General features: G+C 43.1%; 3 protein-coding genes across 7 annotated transcripts in view; 2 read left to right on the top strand and 1 right to left on the bottom strand.

Moving 5' to 3' along the window:
* Window positions 1-112: 112 nt before the first annotated feature.
* On the bottom strand, window positions 113-8790 carry LOC147795543 (extracellular tyrosine-protein kinase PKDCC-like). The gene is made up of 6 exons (XM_087131701.1): window positions 8635-8790; window positions 4094-4281; window positions 2924-3469; window positions 2492-2620; window positions 1657-1870; window positions 113-650 (listed from the first exon to the last, which is right to left on the bottom strand). The coding sequence occupies exons 3-6, from the start codon at window positions 3449-3451 to the stop codon at window positions 412-414; spliced, it is 1110 nt and encodes a 369-aa protein (XP_086987827.1). The 5' UTR covers window positions 3452-3469; window positions 4094-4281; window positions 8635-8790; the 3' UTR covers window positions 113-411.
* The window catches only part of LOC147795541 (uncharacterized), a 36772-nt gene continuing 12756 nt past the window's right edge, over window positions 531-24546 (top strand). For 2 of the 5 annotated variants that reach the window (XM_087131675.1, XM_087131673.1), the window contains exons 1-3: window positions 17298-17512; window positions 18738-18893; window positions 20326-20464. In XM_087131675.1, coding sequence (XP_086987801.1) covers window positions 17506-17512; window positions 18738-18893; window positions 20326-20464 — 302 coding nt within the window. In that variant the 5' untranslated portion in view covers window positions 17298-17505. Of the gene's footprint in view, window positions 673-867; window positions 945-17020; window positions 17159-17297; window positions 17513-18737; window positions 18894-20325; window positions 20465-24546 lie in introns of those variants that run through there. The other 3 variants (XM_087131677.1, XM_087131674.1, XM_087131676.1) reach the window with 3 other exon arrangements.
* Window positions 15469-16204, top strand: LOC147795542 (uncharacterized). The gene is made up of 2 exons (XM_087131672.1): window positions 15469-15819; window positions 16004-16204. The coding sequence occupies exons 1-2, from the start codon at window positions 15469-15471 to the stop codon at window positions 16202-16204; spliced, it is 552 nt and encodes a 183-aa protein (XP_086987798.1).

Here is a 24546-nt window from a genome sequence, read left to right as displayed (position 1 = left end):
ACGTTGGCACTGAAGGTTGATTAAAAAGACTGAACTTGAGCACAAGTAGGCCGCTTTTGGAGGTTTCTTATTACTAGCATGCATAATAAATGCGTTTCTTTTGAGTCACACGTGAGTTCATAATCGACTTTCTGACAGAATGCCAAATTTAATTTCAGTCGAATCTTCTTAGTTCTGTGATCGAATACAAACTACATTTCAGTGCTGGCATAACTTAAACCACTTTTTATGGCACCATGCTTAAACTGATACACAATATATTCTCATGAAGTATGTGCACCGGCCAGAAGGTCATGTAGTCTTTCTTGTCAATCGTGGTTTGATCGACCCTGGCCGCGGCACGCACGAATTCTTAACTGCCTAATCGCCGCTCTCGTGTCCGTCTTCAACTGAATCCTCTTCGTGTTTCTCCTAATTGTGTTTGAATGTGAAAAACATCAACTGCTGCAGGCGTTCCCTGAGCTTGTTCGCCAGGATCTTTCCCTGGCTGGATAAACCTACGATGTCTTCAACCTCGTGCTGGACAAAAGGCGGTGCGTTGTCCAACAGGGATTCCAACAGGCCTCTGGCAGCGCTGATTACGTTGAACTTGGCGTTTAGTCCGTAACACGTGGAGTTGACGCACGGCACCAGACCGGTGTCGCTGTCAACTGTGGAGAAGACATTCACATAGTAGGTAACTCTATCGGTATCTTTTAAAGATCAAATTACGTTTGAGATTTTTAAATGTACGTTTGTGTAACCAAACTTATCAGAATGATCCACCCTGACAGACATCGTGACTCTAATTTTTAAAGAGTTAATTATTATGAATTTTCTTTGATCACGCACTATTCAAACGTAAAATGTTAACGTTTTCTCTAAAAGAGCCTCGCGGATCCACCCCAACGACATTTTCTCCGATGTTATCACAGTGCAATGTTTAAAATGGAGCCTTGAGCAAGGTAAGGCGAAAGACTGTGTGCCGCCTGTGGGGTGGGGTTTGGGTTATGCTTAACCTTTGAATTAATGATCTGGGTTAGGGTAAGAAACGAGCATTCAATTTTTCTGGTAGTTTTAGAGAGAGCAAATTGAATCAAAATTTTCAGAGATCAGGATTTTGTAAGGGTTTCAGAGAAAGGGAGAGTTAATGCACAGAGTTAGTGTGAGGATTATTGGCTGTTTCGGCTAGCAGCCGTTGATTTTGTACATAATTTGTTCGAATGTTGAATACAGCTTGTTACTTTGATGAAATGTTTATATAATACTCATCTCTAACATGAGCAAAGTCTGTTTATCTGAAAGCCGATACAGTGCATTTGTGTCCTGACAAACGTATCTGTAGTTTTCTAGCATCTAACTGAGTAACGAGTAGATTCGGTTAGTAGATGGTGTTGGGGCTATAGAGAATTTGGTATGGTTGAAGTCGGGTTAAGAAATCGAGAGTTGTGGGGTAAGGTTAGGTAAAGAATTAGGTTGGATAAGTGAGAATTTAACGGATGTGGTTACTCGGTTTAAAGGTATAAGAATCGAAAAGTGGGTGCACTTAGAGGTAGGTTGAAACATGAATTTAACGGGGTTAGGGCTAGTTAAGGAATCAGATATTTAAAGCTCGACGGCTGTCAACTTCAATGAGGAATGTCGGGTCAAAATATTGAGCGGTGCTCCACAACTCACCTATGTTACTTCTTCCTGATTGGGTGTCGACCCTTACGTTGCAATCAGCATGCCTCTGGCATGATAGTTCTTGGGCCGACACGTCATCCAGATCGATAAGCTTGAGTCTGCCATGCACAAGCGTAAACTGGTGGGTCTTAAAATCCCACACGGCCAGGGAGCCCAAAGGCGAATGCTCCAGGTAATGAAGAAGATCGGCCACCTCGATGCTCATCTGTGAGAATGAAAATAAAAAAAATATTTAATACTTGTTACTCAATATCCTATCGTAAAGTGCAGGAGGGATTTCTGACACACACATATATATATATATATTAGGATTGAAACAAACAGTTCGTTCAAGGCCATTAAAATGCCTGAGCTCACAAATTTCAGAAGAAATACACTGGCCTAGACATCGAATCCAACTTTGAATGCGCATGCACTTTATCAGTGACGACACTATCAGTAGCAAGATTTTGGACTCGCAGCTGTTTTCAAAAGTTGGTAGTGTTATCCAGTAAGTTAATTGCGCTCGGTATATTCGTTGTTTAAGTCGCTCAGTCCACTTTGAATCAAGAATTAGTAATGAATGCTCACATCCAGACTTTCATTTCTTGAAATTCGCTAATTGCTTGCAATGTGATTCAGGAAAACGTGGGAAGGGATTAATTACCCTTGAGCGAAGATCCTCCTTATATATTGATGCTCACATCTTGATTTGTATACCCAAGGACCACAGTGAGCTGCATGCTGCAATGCAGAAATTTGCTTACAGCTGAAGGAATCTAATTACTGCTTAGCCAACGGTTTACTTGTTACAAAGTAACAAACACCAACCTGCGAGGCAACTTACATCTAGACGTTTACCCCATGGTAACAGCCTCAAGATGCTTCCAGCTGTCCTCTCCCCAATCTCATACACCGATATCACTCCACGACTTCCCATTGCTGTGTCGTTACTCCGAATACATATACCCAGGCCCTAGGAACACAGTTAAACCGTGGTAGTGTCGGGAAAACGTAAAGCCTGGACTCAAAGTCTAAATATCAATATGGTGATAGGCCTAGCTTCTCAGATAATTTTCTTCATAACATTTCTCCAAAAAGCTTACTTCTTAAAATATATATGCTCTTTTCCTACTTATAGAAATATTTGTAAAGTTAATTTTTGCTTCAGTCAGAGGCTTTTTTTTAAAGTATAGTGCACGTCAATGACAACTGCCGTTGTCCAATGTTGTCGCTGTGCTGTCATCGTCAGTGACGGATCTAATCTGCATACGTGTACCTTCACTATGTTTGGATGATTTAATTGCATTGTCAGTGCCATCTCCTTCACCAGTTTGTAATTGGCATAGACGTAGCAGTCAGACTTCCTTTTGTACTTGTTTCGGCGGCGGCAGGCCTTGATGTCCTCCACTTTGTCGGTGACCATCTTCAGGGCGAGGGATCGACCCCGGTACACCCCGCGATAGACTTCCTTGGTCACGCCCCTACCCAGGTGCTCCTTCTTGTCGATCGTGTCGATGTTGTGACACGCGAGAAGCTCGGGGAGAGACCCGCTGCGGATGCCGTTGATCTCGTCAAGAAGGTCCGACTTGAGTTGTCGCAGCAGCTCCTCTCGCCAATCCAACGCGCGGCGGTCCGGCCGCAGTATGACGGGGATCTCCCCCCCGCGAGGCTCTTTGTGGCGGGTCTTTGTCTGGTAGACAGAGACGGTCAGTTCGTGCACAATGAATACTAAGGGTAGTAGTGTTAGTCCAATTGCACTTCCTGTTAGTACTATTTGACCACACTGTCTACCAGGAAACTTCATATTATACTGATATCAGATCTGGAAAGAAAGAAATTTATATCAGACTGGGAAAAAAGACCCGTGCACATTAACTAAACACTGTATTTGTATTACAATTCGCAGTTTTAAAGAATAATTTCACCGACCAAACGCTTCGATCCCTCGGTTCCGACTTTCCTCTGAAGAATAAGCCTCTTAAGTTCATCTTTTAACTGCAACTTATTTTACCAATACATGTAGGTGGTTCTGCCACCATTTGTCGTCATCACCAGGTGGAATTTAAATACGGCCATTGGGCACATCACTGGCTTGTTTCCAGATAAAGGAAACTTGCAAAGGCGAACCACCCTTTTGGGGAATTTTACAGTAGCCAACGTGTAAAGAGTTTGGGTCATCCTTGCTCCAATGTCACCATTATGCAGGTCAATCTGAGCGCTGCATCACCAAAAATCAACGACCAACATTTTTATTCCGAAACGGGTACCTTTCTGATTGAGTTCAGGAAGCATAGGATAACCGAAATGTACAAAGCTGTGGCAAGTTGAGGGAATTTCGAGGATGGTCAACATATGTTCCAAAGAGTCACGCACACCAGGCCTATTCTACAGTGGAGAGGCAGGATACTAAAAAAAACATACACGTAAAAAACAAATATGCACTCACCACATTCCTTTGTCATTTCAAAGAACTGAAAACGGACGTGCACTCCATGGCCATTTTACCCTCAATATGCCGCAAACAGGATAGGTCGTTGTGTTCTTCAGGAAGAGTGAGGTCGTAATAATGCACGGTTTGTTTGTAGTACGAAGGTCGTGCCGTGCAAGCTCTAAGCACACACATGCCGACCTAACCTGCCCATGATCAATGACACAAACTGTCCGACTGAATATTAGAATACAGACATGTCTACATGTTTATCGAGTAATGTAGGGATCTGGGAATTCCCCATTTAATTTAGCGAATTGTGTGATCTTTGAACCTTGTGCACGTCTTCAAGGCGTGATTGGCCCACGTGGGTGCACAGAATGTACAGTACAAGTATTTTCTGTAAGTCTTGCCTGTCGGCCGGAAGTGGCCTACAATGTGATACTTTTTGGCGGCACTGAAGTTGGGCGAGTTTCCAAGTTTTTTTCGGGAAAGCTGTGTGCTGTGGGAGACGACTGGGTGGATGGACGTTGTGATGGCTCGGCCGGGAACCACATAGATTAGCACCGGTTTAATTATCCAAGCAGTTGTGATTGTAATAGAAATCCAGTCCGCTTGAACACCCAAGTCTTTCAGTGTCTGCTGAACTTTCTTTTTGCCTGCCTGGCCTCCAATTCCCCCTTCAGTGGCGGACGGACCGCCGCCCCCGAGCGATCGGCCAGGGGGCTGGACCGCTACAGTAACATTTATAATCATAGCAGGCAATGACTTTTCGTGTACAGGTGATTCTACGGGTTGCAACCTCGCGCAACGGGGTAAGCATCAAGCCTCCTTCCGCCGTTGCAATCGCTAGGCGCGATGCGTGGGCATTTAGGAAGGAGGACTTTAATCCTCCATGGGCAGGTTTTACCATCGTTCTGGAATGAATACTCGACTGTCCCTTTTCCTGTCTTTCTTTCTGGTATAAGAAACTTGTCCAGGCCTGGCCAGCCAATCGTGGCGGCCTTGTGAAGATGGATTGATTTTCAAAGAATCCGATTTTCCAAGGTAAAGAGCGCTGTAACCGAAAAGTCTGAGCGTTATATCCCAAAAAGCTTTGTAAACGGGAGCACTACAAGCAACCACATAAAAAATACACAGTGAATGGGCGTGCCAGTTGGGGAAATGAAAATAGAGCGTTAGATCGGTATAGTAAGTATAGTATAGAGCGTTGTATCAGGGAGCGCTGGAACAGTAATCTACTGTATCTGCACTGTGACCATTTTCCGGCCACAAGTTGTATGTACAGTACATGTACATTGCACAAGCACATTTACTGTATACCAACCTATTTGATCGTGGCCTTGAGCAAGGATGGGTGGTGGGCATGGGCAGCACACAGTTAAGTGCCTGGTAACTTTATAAACAGTGGGCGGTTTGTGGTTTCACTGGCCCTATTATGAGGCCTGGTTAATGGCATAAGCTAATTGGTCGTAAAGTGTTTATTAGATTAACCAAACCGCAGGGGAGGACTACTTCAGAGGGCTCACGGCATTTGCACGGCTTTTTGTCTCACCTCAAGGTGTCCTCAGGAGGTCACGACCAGGAGCATTTTCACCGTATTTTCACATGGTAAACGACCGTGAAATCGCCGTGAAAAAAATTTTCACGGTGAAACTGCGAATTCACAACGAATTCACGGTGTTCAAATTCATAGTGATATATAATCCTACACAATATTTCTCACGTGACATGGCCTGAACAGTTTAGACAATTTTCCCCTTAATTTCTCACACTTCTCCCAACATGTACGCGTACATGGAGGCCCCCTTTCATTTTTACTCTTAATTTACACGTATTTCAGACGCTCTGTTTAATTTGGACAAGAAACTTAGTACATGTACATGTCTTCTCTGGAAGTGGTGAGGAAGAAATTCCTTGAAAAATCTGAGGGAAGCATTTCTCTTTGAACAGAACAACACAAACAGATTCTAGCCCACAAATTTGCATAAAAATGTGTGGAGAAACTGGCTTAGGGATGAACGCATCACGTACGCTGCAACAGGACAAAAGGCATCTGCCGCTACATGTACATGTACCGGTATATCTACAAATACATGTACATGCTCACATACATATACATGTACACAGAACCACCTGGATGTACATGTGTACAAACACATGTAGTTTTGAAAATGGGTTCTGCCATGCGTATGTATCCATAGATCTAAATATGGCTTAGTTACAAGTATTTTCTCCTTTTTTCTGTTCCTGATATTTCATGGTGGGGGTGTGATATTAAAATCACGATAATATTTGGAAAATTTTGCTATAATGATGATGGACAGAGCATACATGTACTGTCCGAAACGTTGAGTACCACCGGTTCTTTTCAGAACCCCATATGCTAAAAAGCGATATATATCCATGGTGCTACCGCAAACCTATCTACAGTACGGTAGTTTACTTGTATTTATAACCAGTTCAATTATCTGTCTTACATTTTAATAATTTTGTTTTCAACACAAGAAGTCGATGCCAAAAAGACCAAGCACAATGACAGTTGAAAAATCAAATCTCTTTCAAAAAACTCAATTACACTGGGAAACCAAAATGAAATCCCACTGTACAAAGAACGGGCAAAAGGCACATAGATTGTATGCAATAATGTACTTTTTAGGGAAAAGATGTATCACTTGATAAAATTTCCAAAGTCAGATGTAGGTCACTTTTAGTTTTTAAATCTTGATGTACCAGTACAGCTTTTACATTAAAAAAAGGGCCAATGCTCCTTTCTATCTTGCTATCTTGCGGTGAAAAGTTCTACTGGGTCACAATCATGTTATTTTACTACAAATTTCCTTGTACAAAAATAAGACATTTCAGGCTAAACTATCGATATAGGGGGAGAAAACAACAATACAAATTAGAGGATGCCACTCAAAGAGATGATGACAATATTCAATATGCAACAAGTCAACTTGGTCCCAAGTCAACTCGGTCCCAAGTTATCTCGGTCCCAAATCAACTCGGTCCCAATTCGACTCCGTCCAAAATCAACTCGGTCCCATTTAGGGGTTGCAACTGGGAAGGCTACTTTTCAAGCAAGGCGTTGATAGACTAGATTCTTTCAGGCTTCATTATATATAATTTTTGGTCTTCACTTTTATTACGTTCAGTAATAAAGAAACCAAGGATGAAAGAGACGCAACATCGTTTGAAAGGGAAGCCTTTCATGGTTTAATACATCAAATTATCATGACTCGCAGCGCAAATCCGAATTACATACATGTTCATGAATTACATTAGTTACACATAATGCATATAACAAACAGGAAATAACACACAGTAGAAAATACATGTACGTGTTTAAAATCATTCAAAATTACAAACTACATTTTAGCATCGAATTGTTTCATTTTACAAGAACTGATACAAATCCAATTATCAATGGACATATAAAAAGACTGGAAATCGATAACAGTTTTTTCAATCTGATACCGTACGTGAAAAGCAAAGACAGAAATCTTTTCCTTTCTCCCCGATTCTTCCAAACTGCAAACAGAAATTTTATTTCAACCCTGAGCTGAAGTCCAACGAAGATGCTATTCTTTATCACGCACCGCACTGCAGACATTGCCAATGTCACTGGGCATCTTGTGAGCGAAGTGGTAAATGGGCGAAGGGACTATATCTGACCATGTACCACCCAATGAAATAATTAATGTCTGTTGATAATAATGATCTCCGACATACATTTTCTCATAGTCATAAGGAACCAAGTTGGCTCGGGACCGAGTTGACCGGTACCCAACAACACACACACACCTGACATGCCTGAGGATGAGTCGACTTGTTTAACGGACAATGACGGACAATTTGTCTTTTCATATGATGCAGAGATGGTTAAGTTGTCTAATCAGTTGAGTTGAGTCGAGTCGGCACACTTCAGTGATCAAAAGCGATGCCACAGAAGGCAGTGGGTATAGCATAGGCCTACATGATATAGGCTGGCCTAACGGTCAGACATTAGGCTAAAAATTTGCCACTAAACTAAAAAAATTAACAAAAGCATGGCTTTTTACTACACACCCTTTATGCTCGGTTTATCAAGAATGGTTTACACAAACAATACCATGAAACATGGAAGGAAAAGTGTGAAATTTCTCATTCTAGGAATTGGCCCACATCCTACGTGTGATACTAACGTTTTCTTCTCGCAATCTTTCCGATATCGGAAATGACAAGCAAGCACTGCTGCAAGCAGGTTGACACCAAGGTTGATAAAAGTAATCTCAAAGGAAACTTGAGAGGGCCTAGTATCAACATACATGTAATTCCAGAATTGTGAGGCACTCACTGTGTGCCTCACAGATGCAACTTTACATTGCTTTGTAGGGCCTAACACTATGGGATTCTGAATGTGCCCGTTTACTCTGTCTAAAGCTGCATTTTCAATCAAATCTTTCCCCCAAAAGCCATCCACACTAACATGACTAAAAAATCACTCATTAACCTATGGCCGCGATGGTTTGATTGTCTATGCGGTATTTTGGGCAAAATTCAGACCTTTTACTTACGTTCTTGCCTTTCTTTAACAAACAATCATGTCCGAATTGAACAGAAGACTGGTTCCTATTACATGTATATCCTGCCCTTCGAACATACAGTATTAAGTTGTATGCAATACCCTAACAGGCACGACAAGAGAACATTTTTCTCCCCAGACACTTTGATCTTTGATCTTTGCCAATTTTTCTAACCTTTGACAGGGATTCTGCTGGTATGAAAACATCAAGCCCCCCTCCACTGTCCCGTGTAGAGTGTACCTCCCAGTTCTGGGAGTATGCCACGACGTTTGGAACCGTGCCACGTTAGGCCAATGAAAGTTGATCTCAAGGTGCTCGTCAGCCACTCCTGGAAAAGTGATGAGGGTTTTTTCATCATCTTTCATCAGCAAATTTCTCCAGAAATTTGACAAGGAATTTTCCTTAAAGTTCATCACACTCACACTGTGCATAAAGGTTGAACTCATTTCAAAGGCTCTTGTCTTGACTGTGAAAAAGGATTTGAATTGCATAGAGAATAGAATTTTAAAAGTCAACAGGACAAACAACTGTAATTTATTGACAAAAAAGACATACATGCCTTTTTAATGCATGAGTCGACGGCAAGAATCACTGTGGCTTTGGAAAACTCGCGGTACCCCTTCATTGGATGATCCAAAGCAAATCCGAATGTGGTATTTGAACAGTGTGGATTTCAACTGCTGCCAACTGATGCATATCACCTCGGGCGCATGCAATGTGCCAGTTTCCTGCCACGCACCAAGCGCCATCATATGCAAAATCTGTTTTAGCCCATTCCGGCAACAGCGCGCTGATTGTCTATCAAAATTGACTCTTCCCTTTTTTCTGTTGGTGACTCAAATGTACGCGGACTAGCGTACCACACGTACATGTGTTTTTCAAAAAAATGCCTCTACTCCCTCAATTTATCATTGAATTCTATACGTACAAAGACACACAACTGTGACCAATTTGTACAAATAAATGCATTTCCAAAACAAGTGCATTTGACGTATTGGCAAAGATGTCAATTCAATACAATAGTGCTAGTGTTCAGTTTTTAGACTGACGATCTTCATGATCTTGACGCTGTTTTTTAAAAAAATGAAGGGTGAACTTTTTTGATGTGGGCCAAATTTGCACGTGGGTGCTGACGTGAGGAGAACTGTTAAATCAGATGTGGCTTTAGGCACATCAGGAAAAAGATGAACTTTTTGATGCAGGCTGAAAATTCCATTCGGGCAGTGACGAGAACCGTGAAATCAACTTTCAGCAGCACTTAGTTAGGGTAGTAGGCATGTAGGGTAGGCACGGTAGGTAGGATTACGACATCGGTTTCCAGTCAACTCGGACCCAAGTTCACCTGATCCCATGACATAGGCCTAGCGTTATAGCTAGTAGGCCTAATACTATAGTAGTACATAGGCCTAGCGCTAGGCTCAACTCAAGTCAAGTGGGAAGCGACTTAATACTAGCTCAGATCTATAGACCCTGGTTCGAATCCGACCCATTTATGCTATTCATTTTCTAATTTTATCATTGTGTTTGGGATTTCCTTTTTCAATTGATGCAGAAACAGAGTCCAAGCATGAACCCTCTAAGAGTCTTGAGAAAAATAGCAGACCAGGTTTCACGGGTTAGTATCTAGTCATTTCCAGTCAAGTGTAGGCCTGTTACGCCCCCAACTATTGCATCAGTCCCAACTATAGTTGGGCCCGTCCCAACTAGAGTGTTACAGTTGGGCCGGCCCAACTACAGCAGAGAGGGTCCCTGTGTGCATGATGTGCCCAGCATATGCCAAAAGTCATATTGTTTACAAATGACATGAAATGTCATGTCATTGGTCATAGGGCTAAGTGCCACATTTTTGATGAATTGTGTCAAGTGTGAGACACATTGACTTAGATAATGTTGAGACATTTCCCCCAGACATTGGTCAACAATAGTTGGGCCAGCCCAACTGCAGCACTACATTTGGGACTGTCCCAACTATAGTTGGGACTTATGCTATAGTTGGGGCGTAACAGGCCTACGCTCGTACTTTCGTCAGTTGAACTTGGAGTTGGAGACGTACGCCAGGCCCCACTCAGTTATGTCAGTACTACTAAAAGTACTAGTACTGCTAGGCCTAATCTCACCTGCTCAATTTGTTCATGTTTTACCGGAATCTTTCCCCCACATCGACTGAGTACATACAAATACGGTACTATGGCATGTACATGTAGGCTACATGTAATCATTCATATTCATCAAATAGCTGCTGAGTGCTGGCACGGTCACGGTCCGCCTCACGGTCCAGTCCACGTACTATGACATCATTATTACCGTGAAGTACCATACCATACCAGCTGCATGAATAATATCTGCAAGCAGAAGGTACACGTACTACGTAGATAGTCGACTGTGCTCTTCGTAATACACGTACTGTACATGTATGTACATGTACACTGGGTACACGACATTCACGGATGAATACCTACTTTGATTCGATTCTACACACTGTTCAATTCTGTTCACAACTGCCCCAATATTATACAGTAGGGTCATTTCGATTCCTTGATATGTCGACAAAATAGAAGCTGATTAAATAGAGTCGATTCATGTCCGCAAAAAAGTTTTTAACCCGTTTGTGCATTTCAAGCGGTGTGTCCTTTGATAAAGCTTAACCTTTCCCTTTCCTCTCATAGAAAGAAATGTAAGAATTGTCTTCCTTGTAACAAAAAAGCGAAAAAGCTCAAAAATTATTGCAGCAACACTTTACATGTTGCCAATGCTGCAATGATTTTTTTCTGAGACATCTTGCAATGCTGAAATGATTTTTTTCTGAGACATGTTTTTTTCAGCAACTTTCGGTGTCCTCTTCTCCGATGTATGAAACCTTTGCTGACAATAGACGTGACGTAGCCAAGGCTTTTTTCCAATACTCAACTTTGTCTCCGTCTCAGGCTTCGTCCCCAAAACCAATCCCCGATTGTGGGCCTGAAGTGTTTAAATCAAAATGGATTACGTTAGTTTTTTGCTCTCTTGCTTCTTATATGATGTTTTATGGCACTATTAGACTAATTAGTGCGCGTACAGCTTCAAAGTCAGGTAGTACAAAAAAAGTTGAAGCCTGAGACGGAGCTGAAGTTGAGTATTGGAAAACTGCCCAAATCAGCTTTGAACACGGGTTCAGATTTTATCTGAGGTTGGTACCAGTAATACCATACGCCAAATGCCACACTTGAAGTCTTGGTACTATATAACAATTTTGAGAACGTGAAAGCGGATATGGTGTACTATTAAGGCCATATTACGCAGTGCGGTGAGCGTTGTTGAGCAGCGCGGTGATATATGGTTAGCAGACTTGTAAAGTGTCGTTCCCGCAGTAATATATATCATTTCCAGCTTGGTTTCCAATATTTTGAGGACCAAAAACTAGTTTTTGCCTTCCTCTTCAAGCGTTTCTGATAAAATGCTCGACGACTAAGGAATAAAATTCTGGTCTTTTATAATGAGGGCACTGCGTATTAGTTGGATGAGATTTTAACTTCAATTATAATTATGCGTGCATGCAAATAAATGGTCATATTGTTTATGGGGCAAAAAGCGCGGGGGCGACCCATTGAAAATGTACTGCATGGGCATTTGCTTACAGATTTTCCGCTGCTAAACAACAATGAACCTCGTTCCCATGGGTACAATCTTGCCGCGCCATGTTGGTTCCCACCATGCCTTGCGCGATCTAACCCCTGGTGTTGTGAAATTTAAATATCCCATATTTGGGAGATTTAAATTAGAACTGTGATAAAATTTGTTTGCGCGTAATGCAGATTTATCTATGTGTGGCATGCACGAGGGTAGGAGGGCACGAGAGTGTAGCTTAAAAGAGAAATACGTGTGTGCGATTCACTTTACGTTATGTATATTCATCCTAAATAGCCAGTCAGCGTTATTTTTGTGTTCTATACGACCAGGGGCTAGTGAAGGAACGTGCAAGCAGCCCATGGTGTTGAGCTTACAGAAGCTGACTCCCGCTATTAAGCACTGTCCAGTTCGAAAGTGTTTCGTCACTTCAGTTAAAACGACGCCCACTGCATATGCACCGCACATATAGAGTTAAATACAATGATAGTACTGTACGCTGACTGCCGTTTATACGTGGAACCATGGAACCGGAAGTTAGCACGCAACTTCAGCGATCGCCCAACAGGAGCCTGCAGATCGTGGCGCGCCCACCTTTGTGACGAAGTCACTTACGAAGCGGGTAGAGCCTGAAAGTAAAAGGTCAAGCAGCGAGTTTCCGGAACCTTTCCACGGTCGGCCTGTGGGAATTTTACGTTGTTCGTCCTATCGCGTACGATAATTTTTTGAATATTGAAATTTCACCTCTGTCTTCCTCCAGTTATATTTAGGAAAAGTCACCTGAAGATGGGTAAAACGAATTTTATTAACGTGCAGCATTCAGGCACACCGGCGTGCGGGACACGCGCCTGGTGTCCACGAATCAGATCTCCAGCTAGGCGAATAGTTCCACTGCCTTGTGGATGGGTCGGGAGAATCAAAGGCTAAAGGAGTTAACCTCTACAGATAATCCGGAGTGAGCCCCTGAGGCGGTTTGCTGGCATACTTGTCACTTTCCGGCAGCCCCGGCATCCTGCCGTGCACGTTCCCAGCTGTCTTGACCCTGTCTTGCCACTGAACCCGGACGCGACAGGACGAGAGAGTGAGACCGACTTTGCGTAAATCCAACTCACGCGCAAGTCACGACATCAACCCACCCACCCCTTCCACGCCCTATGGCGATGGGCGAGCGGCGAAGCAGTAGGTGCGGATACACACTGGGAGCTGTAGTCGCAAACCTGCACACGGCGGCTCAGGATATCAGGTCGCTCTCTACTGGACCCCGAAGCAGAAGTGGAGTTCGGCAGCCCCCCTGAGTGACCAGGAAGCCCTATTTAGGATCACTCTGCTTGCCTTCCAGCTTGAGGACGGGGCTGGTAAAGGTGCTCTAAAATAGCCTGCCTCACTACAACCTGGCCAGCATACTGCGTCTGGCGGGATCCCTTTCATGTGGTCGAAATCAGAAAGGAAAGAAATTGTTGGTACTCCTTCTAGCATCTTGGAATATCTAAACCAAGGCAGAAAGACCAGAGAAAAGACTTCTCTTGTGGCCAGAGACTAGCCCTTTACAAAGTCGACATCGCATGTCTAAGTAAACCCTGCTTTCCAGACAAAGGCCAGCTGGACTGAATGAGGTTGTGAAGAGCGACTTACGTGAGGCCCGCGTGGCTTTGCCATCAAAACCCAACATCTGAAGAAACTAGCCAGCATTCCAGAAGGTCTCAGTGACCCCCTCAATAAAATGCAACTCCCCCTGGGCAGGGGAGTAGCGCCACATTTATCAGTGCCCATACGCTCCTACTCCGCGATGACTAATCCTGAAGAAACCAAGGACAAGTTCTACGCAGGACTAGAGACTCTTACTTCTACTGTACCACAGTCAGACTAGCTCATCGTCCTTGGTGACCTCGATGCCCGTATTGGTACAGACCACCAGTCCTGGGACAGAGTCATCGTAAAAACGGAGGGAAATGCAACAGCAACGGCTTCCTCCTGCTTAGGATCTGTGCCAAACACAACACAATCACAATCTGCCACCAACACTATGTTCCGCCTTATAGCCTCAACAAGAGGTCATAGATGCACCCGTTCTAGGCATTGGCATCTCATTGACTACATCATCGCTAGGGCAAAGGACAGGCCAGACGTGCGGGTTACCAAGGCGGTGTGTCGTTTAGACTGTTGGACGGGTTATCATCCCATCATCTTTCTAAAATGAACCTCCACATACAGCCCAAGAAAAGGCCATAGGGGCAGAGAGTTGCCAAGAAATTTGACTTCCCAAAACTGAAATGCAGAAGAGCTCGCGGCACTTCTTGACATTACACTAGCTCTGACTCCCAGCCCAGTTCTGACATCGAAAAAGAGTGGGAATCCTTCGAAACTACAGTTCACTCAGCCGCCCTCCAGGTCCTTGGCCTAGCAACCAGAACTACCAGGACTGGTTCTGCGAAAATGATGTCCAAGCCCAGACGCTGGTGGAAGAAAAATGTCAGTCCCTGCCCACCAGAGTGACCCTGCTTGAACAGCAACGTAGTCTGCCTGCAGCAGGCACAAAACGGTCCCAACCGATCTTCCAGGAGCAAGGCCGATGAGATCCAAGGCTTTGCTGACTTACACAACACCAAGAGGTTCCACGATGCCCTGAAGTCAATATGGACTACCGTCATTCGGCTTATTACCCCCTGCTTAGTGCAGATGAGAAAACTCTGCTTACTGACAAAAACCAGATCATCGAGAGGTGGGGAGAACATTTCGACAACGTGCTGAATCGGCCGGCGTCCATAAACGACAAAGCCATCGCACGCCTCCCCCAGGTGCCAGTTAGCCCAGACCGTGACATCCCCCCCTTAGTGGAAGAGTAAAGCCTTCAAGCATAATGTCTTCCGGGAAAGCGCCCCAACCCTGACGCCATCCCCACCGAAGTATTCAACTCAGGTGGCCTAGCTCTCCTCGCCCACCACAGTGACCTCTGCCAGTCGATGTTGCAACAGGAACAACTTCCCCAGGATTTCAGAGATGCTTCCATTGTTTACATAGACAAGCGTAAATGGAATCGCCAATTCTATGACAACTACCACGGGATCTCTCTCCTGTCTATCGCCGGCCAGATCCTTGCCCGCGTACTGCTCAACAGTCTCCTGGAGCACCTGGAGCAATTATCCCCGAGAGCCAGTGTGACTTCCGCTTAGGCCGTAGGACCACGGACAAGGTGTTCGCCGCCCGCCAACTCCAGGAGAGAGCATGGAGAAGCAACAAGACCTGTACATCACCTTTGTTGACCTGACCAAAGCCTTCGACAGGGTCAGTAGAGAGGGGCTCTGGAAATCATGGGGAAGTTCGGATGCCCTCACAATTGTTCGCCAATTTCACGACGGCATGATGGCCTGTGTGCTGGACAACGGTGAGGCATCTAACGCTTTGCCTGTGACAAACGGAATCAAGCAGGGCTGTGTTCGTACCCCTACACTGTTCAGCATGATGTGCTCGGCAATGCTGACGGACGCCTTCAGGGACAGCAACCCTAGCGTCCACATCAAGTACATGTTCGATGACAAGCTGTTCAACCTCAAGAGCCTGCAGGCCGTCACGAGGGTAAAGGAGACTGTGATCAGAGAAGCTTGTATTCGCTGACGACGTCCTACACCCTTAACGCCTCCAGTGCGCACGAGTTGCAATTGGAGATGGACAGCTTCTAAGATCTTTCTGCGACAGTTTTGGTCCTACAATCAGTACAAAGAAAACTGAAGTGATGTTTTAGCCTGCCCCTGGCAACCAGCAACACGAACTGTACATCACAGTGAAGGGACGGAAACTCCAGGCCGCTGACAACTTCTTCAACCTGGGCAGCATGATTCTTTCTTGCTCCACCAGCGTCGATGCCGAGGTCAGTATAATCGCATCTCCAAAGCAAGCAGCGCCTTTGGGAGACTCAGAAACTCCGGGAGAGGAGAGGAATCACACTTTCCACGAAGATTAAAGTCTACCATACAGTTGTGCTCACCACTCTCCTGTACGGCTGCGAAACCCGTACCCTCTACCGACGGCATGAACGACAGTTAAAGTTGTTCCATCTTCGCTGCCTCGGCAACCTCCTCCACCGCTGGCAGGACAAGATTCCCGACACGGAGGTCTTAAAACAGGCTGGAATCCCTAGTATAATCTGCACGGCACAGATCTGCTGGGCTGGCCATGCATGCGCCTGATACCAGCATCCCGAAACAGCTCGTCTACGGGAAGCTGTGAAAAGGAAACCGCTCAGCTGGAGGACAGAAGTTTCAAGGACAGTCCGAAAGTCGCCATCAAAGACGTACGTTTAACATCAGCGTTGAATCCTAGGAAGTCCTCGCCACCAACCGCCTGGCGCGGCCTCATCAGCCAGGGTGCACACTGTAACAGTTAATACCTGAGCTCCACCTGCAGGCATACCACGCACACTTTTCAAATTCTTTTAATTCGCTTTTGGTTGGGTGCCGCTCTGCAGGTATGCTGCACGCAGTTCTTCGTGTATTTTAGGTTTTCGGAAGTGACTAATGGGTAAATGTTTGGCAGGATATTTCTCTTTTGGGTCAGATAATTTTCAGTTAATTTGATGTGTTAATAACTCATGAAAACAAATTGCACATTTCTAAAATTTGTGCACGTTCCTATCCAAGAGTTCCGAAGCGCGCTATCAGAAGTCAACTCTCAGGCTATCCACCGCGCTGCGTAACGTGGCCTTGATAGTACACCGTAGTGTGTATACGCATGTTGGATGATCAGGTTCCTGGAAAGCGTGACGCACACGCAAGTACAGTAGGCCAGCGTGTTTGTGTCACAATCTGCACAGCATGCACAATATATGACATGCATGTACAATGTACATATGTATTTACAGCGGAAAGATTGCGAGAAAGCGTTAGTATCACACGTAGGATAAAGGCCAGTTCCTAGAGTAAGAAATTTCACACTTTTCCCTCCATGTTTCATGGTATTGTTTGTGTAAACCATTCATGATAAAACCGAGCGTAAAGGGCGTGTAGTAAAAAGCCATGCTTTTGTTTATGTTTTAAGTTTAGTGGCAATTTTTTTAGCCTAACGTCTGGCCGTTAGGCCAGCCTATATCATGTAGGCCTATGCTATAGCCACTGCCTTCTGTGGCATTGCTTTTAATCACTGAAGTGTGATTGCCGACTCGACTTGGGACAACTCAACTGATGAGACAACTTAACCGTCTTTGCATCATATGAAGAGACAAATCGTCCGTCATAGGCCGCAAAACAAGTCGACTCATCCTCAGGCATGTCAGGTGGGTGTGTGTTGTTGGGTACCGGTCAACTCCGTCCGTACCCAACTCGGTCCCGAGCCAACTTGGCTCCTATGACTGAGAAAATGTGTGTCGGAGATCATTATTATCAACAGACATTAATTATTTCATTGGGTGGTACATAGTCAGATATAGTCCCTTCGCCCATTTACCACTTCGCCCACAAGATGCCCAATGACATTGGCAATGTCTGCAGTGTGGTGCGTGATAAAGAATAGCATCTTCGTTGGACCTCAGCTCAGGGTTGAAGTAAAATTTCTGTTTGCTGTTTGAAAGAATTGGGGAGAAAGGAAAAGACTTCTGTCTTTGCTTTTCACGTACGGTATCAGATTGAAAAAAAATTGTTATCGATTTCCAGTCTTTTTATATGTCCATGAAATATCAGGAACAGAAAAAAGGAGAAAATACTTGTAACTAAGCCATGTTTAGATCTATGGATACATACGCATGGCAGAACCCATTTTCAAAACTACATGTGTTTGTACACATGTACAAGTACATCCAGGTGGTTCTGCGTACATGTATGTGCTACATGTATTTGTAGATACATTTATACCGGTACATGTACCTGTGGATGCCTTTTGCCCTGTTGCAGTGTACGTGATGCGTTCATCCCTAAGCCAGTTTCTCCACACATTTTTATGCAAATTTGTGGGCTAGAATCTGTTTGTGTTGTTCTTTTCAAAGAGAAATGCTTCCCTCAGATTTTTCAAGGAATTTCTTCCTCTCCACTTCCAGAGAAGACATGTATGTACATGTACTACGTTTCTTGTCCAAAATAAACAGAGCGTCTGAAATACGTGTAAATTAAGTGTAAAAATGAAAGGGGCCTCCATGTACACGTACATGTTGGGGGAAATGTGAGAAATTAAGGGGGAAGTTATCTAAACTTTTCAGGCCATATCACATGAGAAATATTGTGTAGGATTACCCAAACAGCTGTTTATATTACACATATATACATGTACATGTATTTTCACCAGCTCCTCATATCAGCTCCCTGTTAATTTGTTTCACTGTACATTTTCTATGTAGTCCACTTACATGTACATGTACATGTATGTACCGGTACTTGTACAATTTTCTTTGCGGGGATGGGAGTAATGTCTAGCAGTCCTTTCGCTTTGTAATTTTTAGAGGTAATTTTTTTGTAACACATTGTGAATTTCAGTCTTGTTTCCATTGCTCATTGTCATGATGTGTTCAGTCAACATGGTGGCATACAAGACTTCCCAGTGGAGGAGAACTCTGTTGCTCATTTGGTGCTGCCTGACTGTTCCACTGATGCCCCGGCCGCATTCAGCTGCTGGTACCGGTATGCTGGTTGCTGAAGGATGGTCTGAGAACACCACCAGCAGAGTTGGTGAGTACAGGAAAGACGCAAGTGATCTGACATACATGTAACTACCAAATACCGGTATATGATGTATATAATTTTTAGCCAGTGATTTTTTAATGGAAATCTGATCCTTCTGAATGCAATGTGACACAACAAAATTGAAATGAAGCCGTTTCTTTCTTTTTTCTGCTAAAGGCTCTTCAGTCAAAATCTAGACTATACATGTAATCCTTTACGGCATGCAGTTTTGTTGCAGTAGTTGAGACAGACTTCACGACTATCAGAAAAGGAAATTCTCATTCCAAGCAAAGAAATCATTGATGCTGTGTTTTGTATTTTCTTCCAAATCCATGGATTGAGACCCGAATTCAGACAAATACTATACAGTGTATGCAAAACAAAAATCACTCTGACTTGACTAACTCATTCCCCAGCCCCCTTCAGTAGAGCAAGTTTGCCAAAAGGATCTGTGAATCTTTAGATTTGAGGTCCTGAGTAGTAGGCCTGCTAAAATTTAAGACCTCTGTCGAAAATTTGAAGCAGCTTTTGTTGATGTACATGTAGTTTTGTTCTGCATGGTTTGGCTTGTTCAGATTTTTTATCCCCAACCTTTGCTGCTAAGAGTATGTTCAGACTCTTCATTTGAAACTTTAATTAATATGGCTTTATCTTTTAACTTTATCTGAAAGTGATATGACAAATCTGGTGTTACATAGAGAGAATTCAGGGAAAAAGAAATACGGTACGGGGTCTCTGTGGTTGACTCACCTTTGCATTTGTTTATGTCATTCTGCTTACTGGTAATGACATCTGAGAACAGGGCACACGTACCGTACATGTATGTGGATATCAATTACATTGTACATGTACATGTAGGAAGAAATTAATTTTGGTTTTTTCCTTTTTGAAAATACTGATTCAATTTGCAGCTCGACATGTACATGTACATATTATTGTTCACAGGTTGAAAACGGTAGCAAGAGAGGTCAGGTGGCACTCTTTACAATAGTAAATGGCACCTCATGCACTTTGTGTGCAGAATGTGCCCATTGAACTCTTTTGTACCACTTCATACTTTGTGTGCAATGGACATGCATTTGTGTTTTTTTCTCCCTTTGTTTCCAGTTCGGATCTTCCCCCCAATTTTTCCCCCCAAACAACTTTTAACTTTGCACTGTCAAAGTAGGGTAGGTCAGGAAACAAGAAGCTCAGGAATAGTACATGTATATGTACTTTTGTTTTTTCCTCGTTGCGTTTGTCCCGTGCGAGAACTTTGAATAACAGTGACTTCATGCCAAACCCAGTCAAAACCAATTCACTGCACAGGCATATGACACCTTGGATTTATAAAGAATTGCAACACATGAACAGAAGACTGGTCATTCCTGTGCCCAGGCTACCACATTTCTTCAGTGCTGTCACTGGAATTGTACAATGTACAACTTGTGTCTTGTAGATCCAATTCCACCGGACCCCGCATCAGGTTTGCACTGCTTCAGCTACGATTTCAGTCAGGTTACGTGTACGTGGATGAGAGGAGGCCAGAATGACAGCGTGACTTCCACCGACATCCTCATGTACAGAGAAACAAATAGGTAACTTTGCAAATTTTTTGACCTGTTGAAGCAGAAGGGTTCATCTAAATACAAAAAACTTGTTTACAACACGATACATGTACATGTACATATATGTATCACGATATATGGGTTGTGACACAATACATATTGCGATACGCAAAATGTGACATGCAACATTAACAAAATGAAAACCAACACAGCTGAATTGAAAAATGTCCTTGCTGTATATTTCCCACATACATTTGCATGTACCTGTACTCGAGCTAAGTAGACTCAAAGATGCGCATGGAGATTTTCATTGAGTTTGTTATTATATGTCCAGAGCTAATAGCTCCGTGGTACATGTATGTGAAACAGAAGTTTCAGCATTAAAGTGAGTCACATACATGTAAGCACAGACCTGAGTATATTGTGATTTCAAGATCAGTGTACATGTACCCGGTAACAATGAGATGTGCTGCCTAAAATGACACCACAGTTTTGCTTACGTGTGTTAAAAATCGGATTCGCATGAAAACCAACAAGCCATCAGAGTAGCCCTTTAAAATAGCAACACATGTGAAAATGAGTTGTATTGGGACTCACATGTGTGTTTCAAGGCTTGCACATGTACATGTACATGTATTTAAAAATACCGGTAACGGCATTGCGTGTACGAGTACCTTACAAGTATCCTTTTAATTTTGGATAGTTTTGATGGCTCAAATAACTTCCTAGCACAGTGTGCCTCAGTGTTATTAAATATGTTAAAGTACCGGTACAGAAAATGAATAAGGATAACTATTCAACACAGGATTTAAGGGCAGGCCAGGGTAGAGGCTTTGACACTTGGACAGAGTGGGACATCTTCTTTCCGGATGCTTTTGTGGAATTATGGTTCATGGCGACTCTGAACAGGGAGTTGTGGGGAAGAACTTGCCACAGGAAATCAAACCTTGGTGATCTGCCAGTTCCAAATAAAACAGCAGGGCAGCATAGCCAGCCTGTGGTCCAGAGTTTACACAGGTGCATGCACATGTATTCACCGGTCTTTTTGCAGAAGACCTCCTGAATTATCCGAAATCGGCCACACTGCTTCAAGCCAAGATTTGTTTTTTACATGTACCTGTATGTACAATGTACATGTAACTTTCACTGGTCATCAAGGCTCATGCAGATTAATAGTGGCTGGATCTGCACTGTACATACATACATGTACATGTGTCTAGTTCTCAAAGTTTTGTGAAATCCTCCCAAATCTTCTGGTGAATTTTTAAAGGTCTTAGAGGAGATATTAAAGGGTTAATTCATGTTGTGTTCCACACATTGCGGAACACAAGAAGAACAACACACTACTAGTTCTTGTCAATAAAACAGTCAGAAAGGACTCCCATGGTACTTTGTATATTTTGGTTCCTTTTTTGTTCTTTTAGAACTAAATATATACCTCATATTGGTCTTCAATTTATCTCAGTTATTGTTGTTAATGTGTTGTTGACACCTAGCATAATTTTTGGAAAATGAACCACCCAGTGTACAAATGTATAAGACACAGTATGCAAAATTGGCAAATTAAGGTTTAAAATCATCATACATGTACAAGCTTACATGTATGCGTATACATGTAAGTCACGCCACAGTGCTGATGATCCAGCCATGAAGCAACAGTACAGTGCGTCAGTGGTTATGTACAGTCCTAATAAATGTAAGAAAAGTATGAACGAATGTCGCCCCCAAAAAGTCATTTTATATTGTCAAATTTAATATTTATTGTGGGCTGGATGATTTTCCTGTGTGCGTGGGCCGTGCGTCAGCTCTTGCCTGTTTTTCCCCAAGCGGCCAGTAAAAATTATGCGGTCAGGGAAATGCATGAACAATAAAATCTTGTCAACTCCAAGTCAAGTAAATCTAAAGATTGTTTTCATCTTGTAGACCGAATATTTCTTGCCAAAAGAATAGGCTTCTTTGTAAAGGAAAAAACCTCTGTAACTGTCCACAACATGACATCTGGTTATCTCAAAGTTTTTGTGACGCCAATCAAAAAACACTGCCAAATTGCTTCAAAAATGAAAAATCTGCCACGAAACCTTGGTTTGAGTCATCACATTGGAACTGCTCGTGTTTCATGCATGCATGTTGCATGCGGCACATGCACTGCACACACCACTGCGACCACGACAAACCCAGTTTTCAGGCTGGCCTGAATGCTGCCGCAGACCCTTTTGTGGACAGTCCAATCACTGACACTTTCCAAGAACCACGTGACCACAGGAAGTGTTGTCAGCAGAAAGCCCAAGTGAAAAACCCCAAAATTCTGTGGCATGTCAAGCTGAACACGATCGGCGAAAAGACGGAAGATGTGCCACACAAAGGCACACCACTGAAGCGATTGGTTTTCTTTTAATGGTAGAAAGAATTCTTTAGACAACAACAATAAAAAAAATCTTTGTAAAATTATTATTTGTCTGCCAAAAAAGTACACCATGAGAATGAATAAAAAGTGGGGAAATAATCACCAAAAATGTTGCCACAGTAGAGCATGTCAAGTTTAGGATAACGTACACATTTCATGTATGTGTTTCATGACTCCGTGACTCGGGGAATTTTGTTAATAACTCAAAATCCGGACAACTCAAATTTTTGTTTATTTTCCAAGATTCAAGTTAGTAGATGTAAATGGCAATCAATGAAAACTTGAGTACCACCAGCACGTGGTACGCATTGCCCGGCCACGGTTTTTGTGACTGATTTTATCCTTCAAAGTTTGCCGTGCCGTCTGCAGGCCTTGCTCAAACTTTTTTTCCTTGCTAGTCCACTGGGCTAGTTCAATGGATATTTTACTAGCCCGTTTTAGAGTTTTACTAGCTTGTTTATAAAAAAAATGTTTATGTTATCAGCTTACCAATGCAGAATTTGTCATTTCGGAAAATAAAAGGCTCATGGTATAAATAAATAAATAAAGAGGCATGTATGTCAGTAAAAGTCACTGGAGTCACTGGTCACGGAGCCAGGATCAAAATCATCTCTTTGCTCCATTTTTCCTATCGTTTGGGTTGCTAACATTTGGCAAAAAATGCTACTACTTTTTGCTTACTTTCCGACCTTCGAACATGCGCGGTGAACGAGAGAAAACTTTTTTCAATCAGAAGAGGGTGCTGTTTGGCTTTGTGTTTACTTTGTACCAAATGCTTTCAAGGACTCCTGCAATGCCCAGTAAAGCTAGCTGTTGTCGGAAAAATTGATAAGGGCCCCCCCAAAATACTTCTGGTTTCCGTTTACCCACCGACCCTTACTTTTTTGCACGACCCTAACATTTTTATCAGCAAGTTAGAAAACCAATTTACAAAATTAAACAAAATAGAAATTAATGCTGATGTCTTTTCTGTCTTTACAAAATATCTTTCAACAACCCTCTCTCATGTTAAAACGCTTGTTTTTATATATTTTCCTACTTCATTTGCAATTTTTGAAAAGAAACTTCTGTCATTTTCACGAGTTCCACTCATGTTTTGCTGTCGCAGTAGTGAAATTTTGTGTGCAAAGCTCAATGCATGAAAGTAAAGCTGTGCTGGTTCCTACCACGCTGTGGCCATGCAAAAGAACACGAGATCGAAATGTGCTAACCAGTCTTTACGTCCCAGTCAGGAGTCGATCAAAACTACATCAGTGTCGCATGTAGCCATACAGCTGCAGGTCGAAAAAACATCGATGTTGCAAGAGGATTTCTTCAAGTTAATTCACAGAACTTGGTTTCTTGGTTATGTATTTCTTTTCTGTGTTTATGAGTTCCTGCCACATGGTTTATCGCCTGTCTGGATGCATCATGTATGCTTACCACGCGATACACCGACATTGCTGGCTAGTTTGCCATCGTGATTACCTGACTAACTGTGTGTGATTGTCCATAATTCTTGTGATCTGTCAACTGCAGAAATTTTACTTATATCAAGACATGTTTTATAATTGTTTGAGACAATTTTTGAAAGCTTTCATCCCCATTCAGGCTATTACATCAGCACAAAAAATTGACCAAACAATATTCTGACCTACCGCAGGGATCTGCCGCTGCCGGTCGGCGCCGGTCGGGCCCGACCGGCACGCAGAATTGCCGACCGCCACAA

This window comes from Acanthaster planci, unplaced genomic scaffold, assembly GCF_054643075.1.
Source record: "Acanthaster planci isolate LZ-2023a unplaced genomic scaffold, COTS_SCS Contig8, whole genome shotgun sequence".
Classification (NCBI taxonomy): Eukaryota; Metazoa; Echinodermata; class Asteroidea; order Valvatida; family Acanthasteridae; genus Acanthaster; species Acanthaster planci.
The sequence above is the reverse complement of the archived record's forward strand: the minus strand, read 5'-3'. Positions and strand labels throughout refer to the sequence as shown.